A 17,746-nucleotide genomic window follows, 5' to 3' on the forward strand; every position below is an offset into this window, starting at 1 on the left:
GTGTCAGAGAGAGGGAGGGCGGGAGAGAAAGAGACATAAGCGGAAAACATAATAAAAGAGTCTAACAAATTTGTCTTCGTTGTTTAAAAAAAAAAAAAAAAAAAAAATCTCACAGCAACATCGATTTAACACGTTATGGTTACCATGTTAAAATGTTTGGGCTAGAAGTTTAGTTCATGTATGTATATATATATATTCCTCAGGCAATGTCTTTGCATGTGAGAGGGTTGTTTATATTGTGAGTTTAGTTTTTAAGTTTTAAAATGTATTCAAGTTTTAAGTTCAGCATTCGTTGGATGTTTGGTTTCTCTTACCCATGCTTTCTTCAGTCAACAATCTTACAAAATTGTCATTAGCACAGAAGCACATTTGGTTTAAAGGGATTCTACACAACTAGCGCTTTGACTGCCATACAGATGTAAGGGACCATCTGAAATCTCCACACACTACGCTAAAACAGGAGATGTCCACTCATTCATTCAATTGAAGTAAAATACATTTTCACATTCAGAATGTTGTAGTAACTTCCGAGTATAGATGGATTTACTACAGGTGAGATTAATTCAGTATGATCAATTATATTAGTAGGCACAGATATTCATTATTTTAGAAAAAAAAATCACAAAAATTCACCAAAATTATATTGTCTCATTCTAAATGTTGTAGAAACTTCCCAAAGGATGAACTTACGACAGATGTGATTATTACAGTATGTTCATATCAGAAACAGAATGAGTTTTAATACCAAGTTTATACAAGGAATTTGTCTTGGTGACAGAAGCTTCCAGTGCACAAAAAATACAGCAACAAGACAGAGATAATAATAAAAAAAATAGAATGAAAAGTGAATAGAAATATGTGTTACAGGGTGGAGGGCAGGGCAGGGTCATGATGCTACACACCCGGCCCCTAATCAGGCTAATCAAGCCTCAGAGAGGGATAAAGGCCGACTGGAGACTGCAGTGGGACAGAGAGAAAGAGATTTATGGGCAGCTGTCCGACACCTTTGTGTGTTTGTCTTTTTGTTAAATTCATAATTAAAATATTATTTTTATTCTCAAGCTGGTTCTCGCTTCCTCTTTTCCATGAATCCATTTACAATATAGGACAATATATATACACATGTATGTAGAAATACAGATCTTTTATATACATAAGCAAGGGAATGTAATGGCAGAAGAGATATGGTATGTTGGATAAAATAGACTGTGTATTGCACATAATTATTGCTCAATGGGGTAGTTTGAACTGTTCATAAGGTGATGGTCTGAGGGAAAAAACTGTTCCTCTGCCTTACAGTTCTGGTGTTCAGTGCTCTGTATCGTCGACCAGAAACGAACAGCTCAAAAAGTTAGTGGGCAGGGTGAGGTCCAGAGTGATTTTTCCAGCCCTTTTCCTCACTCTGGAAGTGTACTGTACAGTCCTTGAAGGGTGGGCAGGGGGCAACCAATAATCCGCTCAGCAGTCCAAACATTCCTTTATAGACTTCTGATGTCTGATTTCATAGCTGCACCAAACCAGACTGTTATAAAAGTGTAGAGGACAGACTCAATGACTGCTGAGGAGAACTGTACATGAGTACAGTATTCAATTATTTTAGAAACACAATTAACTAAAATTCAAGGTTATAGTAACTTCCCAGAGGATAGATGGACTTACTGCATGTGATATTATTACAGTATGATCAATTATAGTATGAGTACATAATTCAATTATTTGAGTAAAAAGGTTGTAGTACCTTTTAGAATGTGAAATTATTATTTTGGAGAATTTTAGTGTGTGGAGTTTTCAGACGGTCCCTAACTCTCCGTAAGCGAATATCGAATTTAAGCCCAACTTTACCCTGTTGTTTGGACCTGAGCAAACTTGAGTGGACTCATGAGACAATATATGTGTAGTTCTTAGAACTCTGACTTCATAGAAAACGATATCTCTTTATTATTAACTCCATTGTAATTGCTTTTATTATCTGAAAGACTACATTGTTCACAAATGCTTAACGGGATTGTTCACACAAAAATGAAAAGTCTCACATCATTTAGCTACTCGCCTTTACGCCATCCCAGATGTGTATGACTTCCTTTCTTCTGGTGAACACAAACAAAGATTTTAAGAAGAATATCTCAGCCCTGTTGGTCCATACAATGCAACTTAATGGTGGTCAGAACTTTAAAGGTCCTGAAATCATATTAAGGCAGCATAAAAGTAATCATACAACTCCAGTCATTAAATCCATATCTTCAGAAGCGATATGATAGGTGTAGGTGAAAAACAGATCTATTTTAAAGTAATTTTTTACTAGAAAGTCTCCTTCCTGCCCAGTAGGTGGCGATGTGCACAAGAAATTTGAATCATCAAAAGCAAAAGAAGAAAGTGGAGATTTATAGAAAAAAAGGCTTTCAAAATGTTTCAACCACACCTATCATATCTCTTCTGAAGATATGTATTTAACTACTGGATTCTTATGTATTACTTTTATGCTGCCTTTATGTACTTTTTGGAGCTTCAGAGTTCTGGCCACCATTCACTTGCATTGTATGGACGAACATATTCTTCTAAAAATCTTTGTGTTTAGCATAAAAAAGAAAGACATACACATCCGGGATGGCATGCGGGTGAGTGAATGATGAAAGAATTGTAAATTTTTAGGTGAACTATTCCTTTGAAACGTGTGTATCATTTGAGCTGTAAAGTTGCTTAAATTGTCATTTACCAGGACCTCATTTCTAACAAGTAGAAAAAACTAATGGTCAGTTCTTATACGGGACGTCCCATACAGTATACACACCTGTATGGGTGTCCCGTGTAAGAATTGGCCGTTAGTTTTTTCTACCTATTAGAAATGAGGTCTTTATGGGCCTCAGAAGTCAAATAATGTGACATTTCTCCAAAATGCTACATAAAATTGTTTGATATGAGGTGAGTATACTGTATGGGACGTCCCTTACAAGAACTGACCATTAGTTTTTTCTACTTGTTAGAAATGAGGTCTTTATGGGCCTCTGAAGTCGAATAATGTGACATTTCTCCAAAATGCTGCAGTAAAATGGTTTGATATAAATTGTGCATACTGTATGGGACGTCCCGTATAAGAATTGGCCGTTAGTTTTTTCTACTTATTAGAAATGAGGTCTTTATGGGCCTCAGAAGTCGAATAATGTGACATTTCTCCAAAATGCTACAGTAAAATGGTTTGATATGAGGTGAGTATACTGTATGGGACGTCCCCTACAAGAACTGACCATTAGTTTTTTCTACTTGTTAGAAATGAGGTCATTATGGGCCTCTGAAGTCGAATAATGTGACATTTCTCCAAAATGCTACAGTAAACTGGTTTGATATAAGGTGTGTATACTGTATGGGACGTCCCGTATAAGAACTGACCATTAGTTTTTTCTACTTGTTAGAAATGAGGTCTTTATGGGCCTCTGAAGTCGAATAATGTGACATTTCTCCAAAATGCTACAGTAAACTGGTTTGATATAAGGTGTGTATACTGTATGGGACGTCCCGTATAAGAACTGACCATTAGTTTTTTCTACTTGTTAGAAATGAGGTCTTTATGGGCCTCTGAAGTCGAATAATGTGACATTTCTCCAAAATGCTGCAGTAAAATGGTTTGATATAAATTGTGCATACTGTATGGGATGTCCCATGATAAGAATTGGCCGTTAGTTTTTTCTACTTATTAGAAATGAGGTCTTTATGGGCCTCAGAAGTTGAATAATGTGACATTTCTCCAAAATGCTACAGTAAAATGGTTTGATATAAGGTGTGTATACTGTATGGGACGTCCCGTATAAGAACTGACCATTAGTTTTTTCTACTTGTTAGAAATGAGGTCTTTATGGGCCTCTGAAGTCAAATAATGTGACATTTCTCCAAAATGCTGCAGTAAAATGGTTTGATATAAATTGTGCATACTGTATGGGACGTCCCGTATAAGAATTGGCCGTTAGTTTTTTCTACTTATTAGAAATGAGGTCTTTATGGGCCTCAGAAGTCAAATAATGTGACATTTCTCCAAAATGCTGTAGTAAAATGGTTTGATATAAATTGTGCATACTGTATGGGACGTCCCGTATAAGAACTGACCATTAGTTTTTTTCTACTTATTAGAAATGAGGTATTAATGGGCCTCTGAAGGCGAATAATGTGACATTTCTCCAAAATGCTGCAGTAAAATGGTTTGATATAAATTGTGCATACTGTATGGGACGTCCCCCACAAGAACTGACCATTATTTTTTCTACTTATTAGAAATGAGGTATTAATGGGCCTCTGAAGTCAAATAATGTGACATTTCTCCAAAATGCTACAGTAAAATGGTTTGATATAAGGTGTGTATACTGTATGGGACGTCCCGTATAAGAACTGACCATTAGTTTTTTCTACTTGTTAGAAATGAGGTCTTTATGGGCCTCTGAAGTCAAATAATGTGACATTTCTCCAAAATGCTGCAGTAAAATGGTTTGATATAAATTGTGCATACTGTATGGGACGTCCCGTATAAGAATTGGCCGTTAGTTTTTTCTACTTATTAGAAATGAGGTCTTTATGGGCCTCAGAATTTGAATAATGTGACATTTCTCCAAAATGCTAAAGTAAAATGGTTTGATATAAGGTGTGTATACTGTATGGGACGTCCCGTATAAGAACTGACCATTAGTTTTTTCTACTTGTTAGAAATGAGGTCTTTATGGGCCTCTGAAGTCGAATAATGTGACATTTCTCCAAAATGCTGCAGTAAAATGGTTTGATATAAATTGTGCATACTGTATGGGACGTCCCGTATAAGAATTGGCCGTTAATTTTTTCTACTTATTAGAAATGAGGTCTTTATGGGCCTCAGAAGTCAAATAATGTGACATTTCTCCAAAATGCTAAAGTAAAATGGTTTGATATGAGGTGAGTATACTGTATGGGACGTCCCCTACGAGAACTGACCATTAGTTTTTTTCTACTTATTAGAAATTTGGCTTTTAGAAATAGATAGATAGATAGATAGATAGATAGATAGAAATAAAGAAAAAAGATAGATAGAAAGATAGATAGATAGAAATAAAGAAAAAAGACTGATAGATAGATAGATAGATATATAGATAGATAGATAGAAAGAAAGAATGAAAGAAAGAAAGAAAGAAAGAAAGAATGGACGAAAGAAAGAAAGAAAGAGATAGATAGAAATAAAGAAAAAAGATAGATAGAAAGATAGATAGATATAAATAAAGAGATAGAAAGAAAGATAGATAGATAGATAGATATAAATAAAGAAAAAAGATAGATAGAAAGATAGATAGATAGATAGATAGAAATAAAGAAAAAGATAGAAAAAAGATAGATAGATAGATAGAAAGAAATAAAGAAAAAAGATAGATAGATAGATAGAAATAAAGAAATAGATAGATGATAGATAGATAGATAGAAATAAAGAAAAAATATAGTTAGAAAGAAAGAAAGAAAGAAAAAGATAGACACAATAGATAGATAGATATAAAGAAAGAAAAAAATATAGATATAAAGAAAGAAAGAAAGAAAAAGATAGATAGATAGATAGATAGATAGATAGATAGATAGATAGATAGATATAAAGAAAGAAAAATTATAGATAGAAAGAAAGAAAATGATAGACACAATAGATAGATAGATAGATAGATAGATAGATAGATAGATATAAAGAAAGAAAAAAGATAGATAGAAAGAAAGAAAAGAAAGAAAAAGATAGATAGATTGATAGATAGATAGATAGATAGATAGATAGATAGATAGATAGATAGATAGATAGATAGAAATAAAGAAAAAATATAGTTAGAAAGAAAGAAAGAAAGAAAAAGATAGACACAATAGATAGATAGATATAAAGAAAGAAAAAAATATAGATATAAAGAAAGAAAGAAAGAAAAAGATAGATAGATAGATAGATAGATATAAAGAAAGAAAAATTATAGATAGAAAGAAAGAAAATGATAGACACAATAGATAGATAGATAGATAGATAGATAGATAGATAGATAGATAGATAGATAGATAGATAGATAGATATAAAGAAAGAAAAAGATAGATAGATAGAAAGAAAGAAAGAAAGAAAAAGATAGATAGATATATAGATAGATAGACATAAAGAAAGAAAAAAATATAGATAGAAAGAAAGAAAAAGAAAGAAAGAAAAAGATAGATAGATAGATAGATAGATAGATAGATAGATAGATAGATAGATAGATAGATAGATAGATAGATAGAAATAAAGAAAAAATATAGTTAGAAAGAAAGAAAGAAAGAAAAAGATAGACACAATAGATAGATAGATATAAAGAAAGAAAAAAATATAGATATAAAGAAAGAAAGAAAAAGATAGATAGATAGATAGATAGATAGATATAAAGAAAGAAAAATTATAGATAGAAAGAAAGAAAATGATAGACACAATAGATAGATAGATAGATAGATAGATAGATAGATATAAAGAAAGAAAAAAGATAGATAGAAAGAAAGAAAGAAAGAAAAAGATAGATAGATATATAGATAGATAGATAGATAGACATAAAGAAAGAAAAAATATAGATAGAAAGAAAGAAAAAGAAAGAAAGAAAAAGATAGATAGATAGATAGATAGATAGATAGATAGATAGATAGATAGATATAAAGAAAGAAAAAAGATAGATAGAAAGAAAGAATGAAAGAAAAAGATAGATAGATAGATAGATAGATAGATAGATAGATAGATAGATAGATAGATAGATAGAAATAAAGAAAAAATATAGTTAGAAAGAAAGAAAGAAAAAGATAGACACAATAGATAGATAGATATAAAGAAAGAAAAAAATATAGATATAAAGAAAGAAAGAAAGAAAAAGATAGATAGATAGATAGATAGATAGATATAAAGAAAGAAAAATTATAGATAGAAAGAAAGAAAATGATAGACACAATAGATAGATAGATAGATAGATAGATAGATAGATATAAAGAAAGAAAAAAGATAGATAGAAAGAAAGAAAGAAAGAAAGAAAGAAAGAAAAAGATAGATAGATAGATAGATAGATAGATAGATAGATAGATATAAAGAAAGAAAAATTATAGATAGAAAGAAAGAAAATGATAGACACAATAGATAGATAGATAGATAGATAGATAGATAGATAGATAGATATAAAGAAAGAAAAAAGATAGATAGAAAGAAAGAAAGAAAGAAAGAAAGAAAGAAAGAAAAAGATAGATAGATATATAGATAGATAGATAGATAGACATAAAGAAAGAAAAAATATAGATAGAAAGAAAGAAAAAGAAAGAAAGAAAAGATAGATAGATAGATAGATAGATAGATAGATAGATAGATAGATAGATAGATAGATAGATAGATAGATAGATAGAAATAAAGAAAAAATATAGTTAGAAAGAAAGAAAGAAAGAAAAGATAGACACAATAGATAGATAGATATAAAGAAAGAAAAAATATAGATATAAAGAAAGAAAGAAAAAGATAGATAGATAGATAGATAGATATAAAGAAAGAAAAATTATAGATAGAAAGAAAGAAAATGATAGACACAATAGATAGATAGATAGATAGATAGATAGATAGATAGATAGATATAAAGAAAGAAAAAGATAGATAGAAAGAAAGAAAGAAAGAAAGAAAGAAAGAAAAAGATAGATAGATATATAGATAGATAGATAGACATAAAGAAAGAAAAAATATAGATAGAAAGAAAGAAAGAAAAAGATAGATAGATAGATAGATAGATAGATAGATAGATAGATAGATAGATAGATAGATAGATAGATAGATAGATAGATAGATAGATAGATAGATAGATAAAAAAGACATAGAAAGAAAGAAAAAAGATAGATAGACAGACGGACGGATCGATCTGGGCAACTCAAGTGCTCTGAAAGCGCGTTCTTTCTGTGCTGTTACTGAAATTACCGTATTCATAGTAATAGGCGCACACACTTCTGTTTTTGGCGGCTGGCTTGACCGTGTATTTTCAAACCACGGCTGGCTTGACCGCAGTGCTGGACTTGAGTAGCTGCAGCCAGCGCTGCAAAATAATAGCTTCAGCAAGAGACTGGAGCGTCGCACAACGCGTCTTTTTATGTCATTTGCATGAAACAGGATGTAATTTTCCAAAACCTCAATACTTTAGGAGCATGGAGGCCAAAACTTACGAATTGGTGAGTGACTGAGCAAAGAGCGTTTGTTTTTCCCTGTTAGCTATCCGGATTGACGTGGCTAATCGTTGTTGATGGTTAGCTAGTTGTGATAAAAGCACTGGCTCATTTGGTAGAAGAGGCTGTTTATTTGATTTGAGTAATTAAATGCTTATTTAACACGGGATAGGACTACATTGCTATGTATTGTAATTACTGTGTAGTTTCACACAGTTAGCTAAACATATTGACAGTGCAGCCAACACTAAAGCGACCCGTTAGCTGCCAATGTCTAAACGCAAGCTGAACAGCTGGAATTATTTGTTTAAAACAAACTGAACGTACGGTGATATATTTGAAGATTATTTGAAGCATCCCTGTCAGTCTTGTTACTTTTTGTATTTACATCGCATATATTTTTGTTTCACAGATCTTTCATGGGATGTGCATTTCAGTAAACAAAATGTTCAGAAACAATGGCAGATTCTGTTGTATTACATAATATTTCAAAGATTGATCACCTAACTTTTGTATCAAAATTAGCTTTGCTGGCTTTTCTGTATGCTCTCAGGAATGTAAAATTATAGGCCTATATGATACACACAAGGTATATAGAGTTCTGATACAGTATAGTGAACAATATGTCATTTTTGGTTGGACTGGATTATTCATGTATGTTTTATGTTTTATGTTTGATTCTGAGTAGGTCTCCGAGCTCTGAGCAACTGCAACTTCCAACCCTCTTGGAGTTTCTCCATCTTTGTCTCACTTTGCCCTTTGTGGGTGGAGGAGATGATGAGTTCTCACATCCCAACTCTTCTACTGCCAGTCTTTGTGTTTCTGATCCCTGCCACCTGGGCGGGGGACTGTAAGGGCCACAGACAGGTTCTGAGGGGTGTCCCAGGATATGTAACAGATGGTCCAGGAAACTACTCGGTGAATGGAAACTGCGAGTGGCTAATCAAGGGTTGGTGTCTAAAACAGAGCTAAAGTGAGGGCTGATGAATTAAGTTATATTAGAATAAAATATAGACTTTTTGGTACCATGAAAGGAATGTCTGTTCTCTTTAGAGTTTTATTTGTAATTTAACTCTTTAGTCAAATGATTCCATGGGTATTACAGTATTTACTCCTTTAAATTCTTGACAGCTTGAGGTAATCTTCTGCAGATTCGTCATAATCCTATTATGTTATTATTAATAATTCTTACTAATAAGCCTCCTTCCTTCCACTCATGTTTACCTCAAATTTCTACTTCCTGAGGGTGAGTTTGAAAAATCACTTTTTCTGTTTGTAATGTAACAACATCTGTCCTCCTCCAGCTCCCAGTAGAAACCATCGCATTGTGCTCAACTTCACATTTATGCAGACAGAGTGTACCTATGACTATCTGTTTGTCTACGATGGAGATTCCTACCAGAGCCCTCTACTGGCAAGTCTAAGTGGCACCACCTTACCACAACCAATAGAGGCCAAGTCTGGTAAGGTATGCCCAAAGTATCAGTTAACATAATTTGATCAGCTCGAGTCTGAGTGCCTGTGTGCCTTGTTTTTTAAGAATTAGAAATGTTCACCTTGTCTTTTCTGGTTATTGCAGCTCTAAAACTTTGATATTGCTGAGCAAGGATGTTAGTAGGTTGTTCAATTTTAGGTATATCTAGTGCTTTCAGCATGTGTCCATTTTATAAGATTGAGTCATAAGAAACAATGCCAGTGCTAGAATGCTAGATTCTTGCTTGCTATCTCTTTCTCTTTGCCCACAGTCATGATCATTTCTTGATCACCTCTCTTATGTATTTTATAAGATGCTGCTCCACCTCTTCAGTGATGCCAACTACAACCTGCAGGGCTTCAATGCCACCTACTCATTTTCAGTTTGTCCTGGGGACTGTGGCGGTCATGGGCGATGTGACATAGCTACTGCCTGCTGTCAATGCCATCAGGGCTGGGGAGGAGTGGACTGCAATACCCCACTCTGCTCTCAGGTCTGCACCCAAAATGGCAAGGGTTATTGTGATAAGGTAAGAGAAAGTGACCCATTGGAATCAGAGCTGAACGTAATTGTGAATATATATTAAAATCATGCATACATTTTGAGTCAAGTAGTTCAAGTAAAATCTTTTTAATCTTGTCCCAATCACAGAGGGGTGAGCACTGCATCTGCAGCCATGGGTTTGTGGGGCAGAACTGTCAATTGGCTCTTCATGACAACAGTGGGGCGGGCCAGTGGTGGGAGGTGAGCCCAGGTGACTTTAAAGCAGCCCCTCGCACTGCCTCAGCTGGGGTCTACCTCTCTTCCACTGGAGCCATGTACATGTTTGGAGGTAAGACAGAGGGAGAGAGAGTTATTCATCTATGGGGGAACACTTAACGGAATTGTTTACCCAAAAATGAAAATTCACTCCTCATTTACTCACCCTCATGCCATCCCAGATGTGTACGAATTTCTCCTGCTGAACATAAAGATTTTTAGAAGAATATCTCAGCTCTGTAGGTCCATAAAATGCAAGTGAATGGTGGCCAGAACTTTGAAGCTCCAAAAAGCATATGTGGCCATTAGGGGTAATAACCCACAATAGTATACCCCAAGTATAGTCTAACTACGCCACTCCCATTTATTGGACTGGGTTGGGAGGCCCAACTAATACCCCAGAATAAAGATATACCCCACACTAATGATATTCAAGTAAATGAACCAATTGAAGGCTGATGTAACAAAAGCAACGTAAACAATATTTATTTGAAATCTTCTATCAGAATGGTTAAAATATTTCTTTATATACAAAACAACCATTAATGACAGTAATACATCAGCACTAACATTAATTCTCATAAATAAATATTCATATGAAACACTACAATAAATGAGGTTGGGCCGGACCACAGTGCTCAATGTTGACAGGAATCCACGTTTAATTCACCATGAGTACAATGCTCCGAAGGAGTTCAGCACACCAAAACAGCAACCGAGGTTTATACTATATCAACCATAAAATGTTTTATTAGGACACACCAATTCTAAATCACACCACACAAATGGTCACCTTAATACATTGAGCCCTGCCCACTAATTATAAGAACATAAGCAATGACCGCTTCAGTATAATAACAAATAAAGTGCAAAAAGCACTCTATGATCAGCTGTACAGAAAGCTGTCCAAATTTCACATACCACTAGCACTTCCCTACCCCAAATTTAGATATTGGACACTGCCCAAATACAACAAGTTGTCTCAATAGTAAAATATCCATAATCAGAAGAACATGACCTTAATCGTAAAGTTCCCAGGCCTGATATAACTGAATGATAAAAACATACAAAAGTTTCATACATGAGAAAACAGTGGCTGGATGTAAAGACTCAAGATGGCGCCGAGTATGGCTGCTGCGTTGCGAGCTCCGTTACAACACTGCGGTTTATTGTTTGTTTTGTTTACAGTTCTTTGTTTTTTTGTCTTGGATGTTGTCTGCCGTATTGTTTACGACAGACAAACGCTTTTGGACATTAGTTCTACAATCACACATCGAAAACCGGACTTCAAATTCCTTAATGCCGACCCGCTGTTTACAAACACGCCGGCGGAGCCCTTTGTCTGTGCTGCTCGGCCGCGGAAACGCAGAAGGAAAAGAGGAAAACGAGCCGGCGTTCTCATCAGAGTAAGACGTCGTGCAAATCGACCCCGCTACCCAGTATACTACTGGCAAATGTTCAGTCTCTGGACAACAAACTCTGCGAGCTGAGAGCGCGGATCTCTTTCCAACGAGAGACGAGGGACTGCTGCGTTATGTGCCTTACAGAAACCTGGCTGTCTACGGAGATTCCAGACTCGGCCATCGAAATCACGGGCTTTTCCGTGCACCGAGCGGACAGAGCGAAAGACCTCTCTGGTAAAAGCAGAGGTGGTGGTGTATGTTTTATGATCAACAAATCATGGTGTGATCAGAGGAACGTACATTTCATCAAGTCTTTTTGCTCTCCTGATCTGGAATATCTCATGCTTCTGTGTCGACCATTCTGGCTGCCGAGGGAATTCACAGCGGTTATCATCACAGCTGTGTACATCCCCCGCAAGCCGACACAGACCGGGCACTCAGGGAACTGTATGGGTGTATAAGTGAGCAGGAAACCGCGCACCCTGAGGCTGCGTTCATTGTTGCCGGGGACTTTAACAAAGCCAACTTCAAAGCAATCGCCCCAAAATACCACCAACACATAAAGTTCAACACACGAGGGGACCGGGTTTTGGATCATTGTTACTCTCCCTTCCGGAAGGCTACAAATCCCTCCCCGCCCCCATTTGGCAATCGGACCATTCTTCCGTTCTGCTTCTGCCCGCTTACAGGCAGAAACTGAAACAGGAAGCACCCACCCTCAGAACGATCCAGTGCTGGTCGGACCAATCAGACTCTGCGCTACAAGACTGTTTTGATCACGCGGACTGGGAGATGTTCCGTCCGCCTCTGATGACGACATCGAGGTTTACGCTGACAGCGTAACGTGTTTCATCAGGAAGTGCGTAGAGGACGTTGTTCCGACCAAAACTATACGGATATACCCCAACCAGAAACCATGGGTTAACGGCGATGTTCGCGGCACTCACTGCGCGGACCTCCGCTTTAATTCTCCTAACACGGAGGAGCGTAAACAAGCCAGTTATGCCCTCCGTAACACTATCAGTGCAGCTAAACGCCAGTACAGGCACAAGCTTGAAGGCCAGTTCAACACCACTGACTCTAGAAGTATGTGGCAGGGAATTAACACAATCACGGACTACAAGCGGAATAAAGTCTCCGCCATGAACACCGCTGCATCTCTCCCGGATCTAACTTAATACATTTTATGCTCGCTTTGAGGACAGTAACACCGCCCTCGCGGAGAGAGCACTCGCTGCTGACGCTACAGAGGTTGATTCACTCTCCGTCTCTGTTGTGGATGTAACCCGATCATTCCGACGGGTGAACATCCGTAAAGCCGCGGGTCCAGACGGCATTCCGGCCGCGTCATCAGAGCGTGCGCGAATCAACTGGCTGGTGTTTTTACGGACATTTTCAATCTGTCCCTCTCCCTGTCTGTAGTCCCCACATGCTTCAAAACATCAACCATTGTGCCTGTACCGAAGCAAGCTATAATCACATGCTTAAATGACTGGCGTCCTGTTGCTCTGACCCCCATCATCAGCAAATGCTTCGAGAGGTTAATCAGAGATCACATCTGCTCTGTTCTGCCCCCTCTTTGGACCCATTGCAGTTTGCCTACCGCAACAACCGCTCCACTGATGATGCCATTGCATCTACAATACACACTGCTCTCTCCCACCTGGAAAAAAGGAACACATATGTGAGAATGCTGTTTGTAGACTACAGCTCAGCATTCAACACCATAGTGCCCTCCAAGCTTGATGAGAAACTCCGGGCTCTGGGCTTAAACAGCTCGCTGTGCAGCTGGATCCTGGATTTCCTGTCAGGCAGACGTCAGGTGGTTAGAATGGGCAGCAACACCTCCTCATCACTGACCCTCAACACTGGAGCCTCGCAGGGCTGTGTTCTCAGCCCACTCCTGTATTCCCTGTACACACATGACTGTGTGGCAACACATAGCTCCAATGCCATCATTAAGTTTGCTGACGATACGACGGTGGTAGGTCTGATCACTGACAATGATGAAAGAGCCTACAGAGAGGAGGTGCACACTCTGACACGCTGGTGTCAGGAGCACAACCTCTCCCTCAACGCCAGTAAAACCAAGGAGCTTGTTGTGGACTTCAGGAAGAAAGACGGAGAACACAGCCCCATCACCATCAATGGAGCACCGGTGGAGAGAGTCAGCAGCTTCAAGTTCCTCGGTGTCCACATTACTGAGGAACTCACATGGTCCGGCCCACACTGAGGCCGTTGTGAAGAAGGCTCACCAGCCTCTTCTTCCTGAGACGGCTGAGGAAGTTTGGAATGAACCACCACATCCTCACACGGTTCTACACCAGCACTGTAGAGAGCATCCTGACTGGCTGCATCACCGCCTGGTACGGCAATAGCACCGCAGCACAACTGCAAAGCCCTGCAAAGGGTGGTGCTGAACTGCCAGGAACATCATCGGAGGTGAGCTTCCTCCCTCCAGGACATATACACCAGGCGGTGTGTGAAAAAAGCTCGGAGGATCATCAGAGACTCCAGTCACCCAAGTCATGGGCTGTTCTCACTGCTACCATCAGGCAGGCGGTATCGCAGCATCAGGACCCGCACCAGCCGACTACATGATAGCTTTTTCCCCAAGCAATCAGACTGTTGAACTCTTGATCTATCAGGATCAATAATTAGCACTGCACTTTATTAATCTATAATCTCACACTGGACTGTCAACATATTCTCCTCAATACAACTGCTATATATATATATATACACATATATATTTCATATACTCCCACTTATTGTATTGTATTGTATATTCTGTTCTATATTCTGCATTGTATATAATTATTGTGTTGTGTAAGTATGTGTACATCTGATTTGTAAATTGTTTTGTGTAAGTATGTGTACATTTGATATGTAAATTGTTTTGTGTAAGTATGTTGTTTATTGTAATTGGTATATGTCTCGTCACTGTCATGACTGCTATGTTGCTCGGAACTGCACACAAGAATTTCACCTACTGTTGCACTTGTGTACATGGTAGTGTGACAATAAAGTGATTTGATTTGATTTGATTTGATTTGATGTCCAAACAGAGTACACAAACTGCAAAGACCTAGAAAGACAAAAACACACTTATTTATTTATCCCCATAACCCCCACCCATGCACCCCACCGATGATATACATTGAACACACTTGTAAACCTTTGGAACACTCACGAGAGACGGTGTTCATTCACAAAAGGCTCCTAATGACCCTGTGTGCACTGAAGCGCACAAATGCCGAAGCGGGCACCAGCCCGTGCGCACGGATGAAGGAACGCACGGGGCTTGGTATAATGACGGGCTACACATAAAACAAGCATTTCCAGCGAATATCAAACTTCGTCCCAGATTAGGACAGTACCTAAGGAGTGGCAGAACGGGGTGGTGGTTCCCCTCTTCAAAAAGGGGGATCAGAGAGTGTGTGCCAACTACAGGGGTATCACACTTCTCAGCCTCCCTGGTAAAGTTTACTCCAAGGTGCTGGAGAGGAGGGTTCGGCCGATTGTCGAACCTCAGATTGAAGAGGAACAATGCGGTTTTCGTCCTGGTCGTGGAACGACGGACCAGATCTTTACTCTCGCAAGGATCCTGGAGGGGGCCTGGGAGTATGCCCATCCGGTCTACATGTGTTTTGTGGATCTGGAGAAGGCGTATGACCGGGTCCCCCGGAGAGACTGTGGGAGGTGCTGCGGGAGTACGGGGTGGGGGGTCCCTTCTTAGGGCGTATCCAATCCCTGTACGCCCAAAGCGAGGGCTGTGTCCGGGTCCTCGGCACAAAGTCGAGTTCATTCCATGTGGGGTTGGTCTCCGCCAAGGCTGCGCTTTGTCACCAATCCTGTTTGTGATATTCATGGACAGGATATCGAGGCGTAGTCGGGTGGGGAAGGTGTGCGGTTCGGTGGGCTGGGGATCTCATCGCTGCTTTTTGCAGATGATGTTGTCTTCATGTCATCATCGGTCCGTGACCTTCAGCTCTCACTGGATCGCTTGGCAGTCGAGTGTGAAGCAGCTGGGATGAGGATTAGCACCTCTAAATCTGAGGCCATGGTTCTCAGCAGGAAACCGATGGAGTGCGTACTCCAGGTAGGGAATGAGGTTTTGCCCCAAGTGAAGGAGTTCAAGTACCTCGGGGTCTTGTTCACGAGTGAGGGACAATGGAGCGGGAGGTTGGCCGGAGAATCGGGGCAGCAGGGGCGGTATTGCACTCGCTCTATCGCACCGTTGTCACGAAAAGAGAGCTGAGCCGAAGGCAAAGCTCTCGATCTACCGGTCAATTTTCGTTCCTACCCTCACCTATGGTCATGAAGGTTGGGTCATGACCGAAAGAACTAGGTCGCGAAAGTACAAGCGGCCGAAATGGGCTTCCTCAGAAGGGTGGCGGGCTTCTCCCTTAGAGATAGGGTGAGGAGCTCAGTCATCCGTGAGGAGCTCGGAGTAGAGCCGCTGCTCCTTTGCGCTGAAAGGAGTCAGTTGAGGTGGTTTGGGCATCTGGTAAGGATGCCCCTGGCCGCCTCCCTAGGGAGGTGTTTCAGGCACGTCCAGCTGGGAGGAGGCCTCGGGGAAGACCCAGGACTAGGTGGAGAGATTACATCTCCACACTGGCCCGGGAACGCCTCGGGGTCGCCCAGTCAGAGCTGGTTAATGTGGCTCGGGATAGGGAAGTTTGGGGCCCCCTGCTGGAGCAGCTGCCCCCGCGACCCGACTTCGGATAAGCGGTTGAAGATGGATGGATGGATGGATGGATGGATCAAACTTCGTTCTGTTTACCCGCCCATTCTACAAAATAAACCACAATAAAAATCACACCACAGCATCTCACAGCTCACATCAAAACCACACTCTTTAAGGGAAGCATACCTGTGGCGGGGAGTGGTGGTGGTGGCTAAAGCACAGGGCTGTTAACCAGAAGGTCACAGGTTCTAACGCCACAGTCACCACCATTGTGTCCTTGAGCAAGACACTTAACTCCAGGTTGTTCCAGGGGGATTGTCCCTGTAATAAGTGCACTGTAAGCCAAATGCATAAATGTAAATGTATACTTACCGGCGTTAAACTCTGAGCGCTTCCGCGATTCCGTTACTGGTGACTGCACATGCACACACACACTTCAACACGTGGGACGCCAACACCTGGCTGCCTACGCTCACCTATAATCGCGGTTCCACTCCCCTCCGTTTCCTGTCTAAGCGGCCGACAAATCACAAGAACCTGCCCTTATGGACAACTCTACATTTAAGCCCTTGCTGCTCGCTCCTGGGTCCTAAAGTCACACTGGATACGTCTATAAAGGCAGTGTACAAAGTAATCCATATGACTCCAGTGGTTAAATCAATTGTGTCAATCGAAGGGTGTAGCACTGAATCAGCTGATAAAGGAGGGAGGGAGAGCAAGATAAAGGAGAGCCGGAGACGCTAGTTTGAGAGAGAAAGAGACGCACACGGCTGCATTGCATGTGTGTCTGTTTTTGTTTTATGTTGTTTTAAGTTTGAGTTTTACATTAAAATTTATGTTGACTGTTCAGCCAGTTCCCGCCGCCTCCTTGCTCATCCCGTTCTCACTTTGGGTGAGAAACAGATCAATGAATAAATAATTTATTACTATAAATCTAGAAATAACTTTCTTTTTCAGAATGTGAACTCAATATTGATACTCAAATATAGGTTTGTTTCTCACCCACACTTATTATATTGCTTCTGAAGACATGGATTTAACCACTGTAAACTTTTGGATTACTTTTATGTTGCATTTATGTGATTTTTGGAGATTAAAATATATGGTCACCATTCACTCACGTTGTATGGACCTACAGAGCTGAAATATTCTTCTAAATCTTTGTTTGTGTTCTGAAGAAGAAAGACATACACATGAGGATGGCATGAGCGTGAGTAAATGATGAGAGAATTTTAATTTTGGGGTAAACTA

The 17,746-nt window shown here is 39.3% G+C and overlaps 1 protein-coding gene across 3 annotated transcripts in view; it reads left to right on the forward strand.

The window, feature by feature from the left end:
• The first annotated feature begins 8,016 nt into the window (after window positions 1-8,016).
• LOC127655931 (multiple epidermal growth factor-like domains protein 8) overlaps window positions 8,017-17,746 on the forward strand; it is a 51,314-nt gene continuing 41,584 nt past the window's right edge. For 2 of the 3 annotated variants that reach the window (XM_052144018.1, XM_052144020.1), the window contains exons 1-5: window positions 8,017-8,175; window positions 8,858-9,118; window positions 9,474-9,637; window positions 9,957-10,172; window positions 10,295-10,475. In XM_052144018.1, the coding sequence (XP_051999978.1) occupies window positions 8,944-9,118; window positions 9,474-9,637; window positions 9,957-10,172; window positions 10,295-10,475 (736 nt within the window). In that variant the 5' untranslated portion in view covers window positions 8,017-8,175; window positions 8,858-8,943. Of the gene's footprint in view, window positions 8,176-8,857; window positions 9,143-9,473; window positions 9,638-9,956; window positions 10,173-10,294; window positions 10,476-17,746 lie in introns of those variants that run through there. The other variant, XM_052144019.1, reaches the window with a different exon arrangement.

Source organism: Xyrauchen texanus, chromosome 15 (assembly GCF_025860055.1).
Source record: "Xyrauchen texanus isolate HMW12.3.18 chromosome 15, RBS_HiC_50CHRs, whole genome shotgun sequence".
Taxonomy (NCBI): domain Eukaryota; kingdom Metazoa; phylum Chordata; class Actinopteri; order Cypriniformes; family Catostomidae; genus Xyrauchen; species Xyrauchen texanus.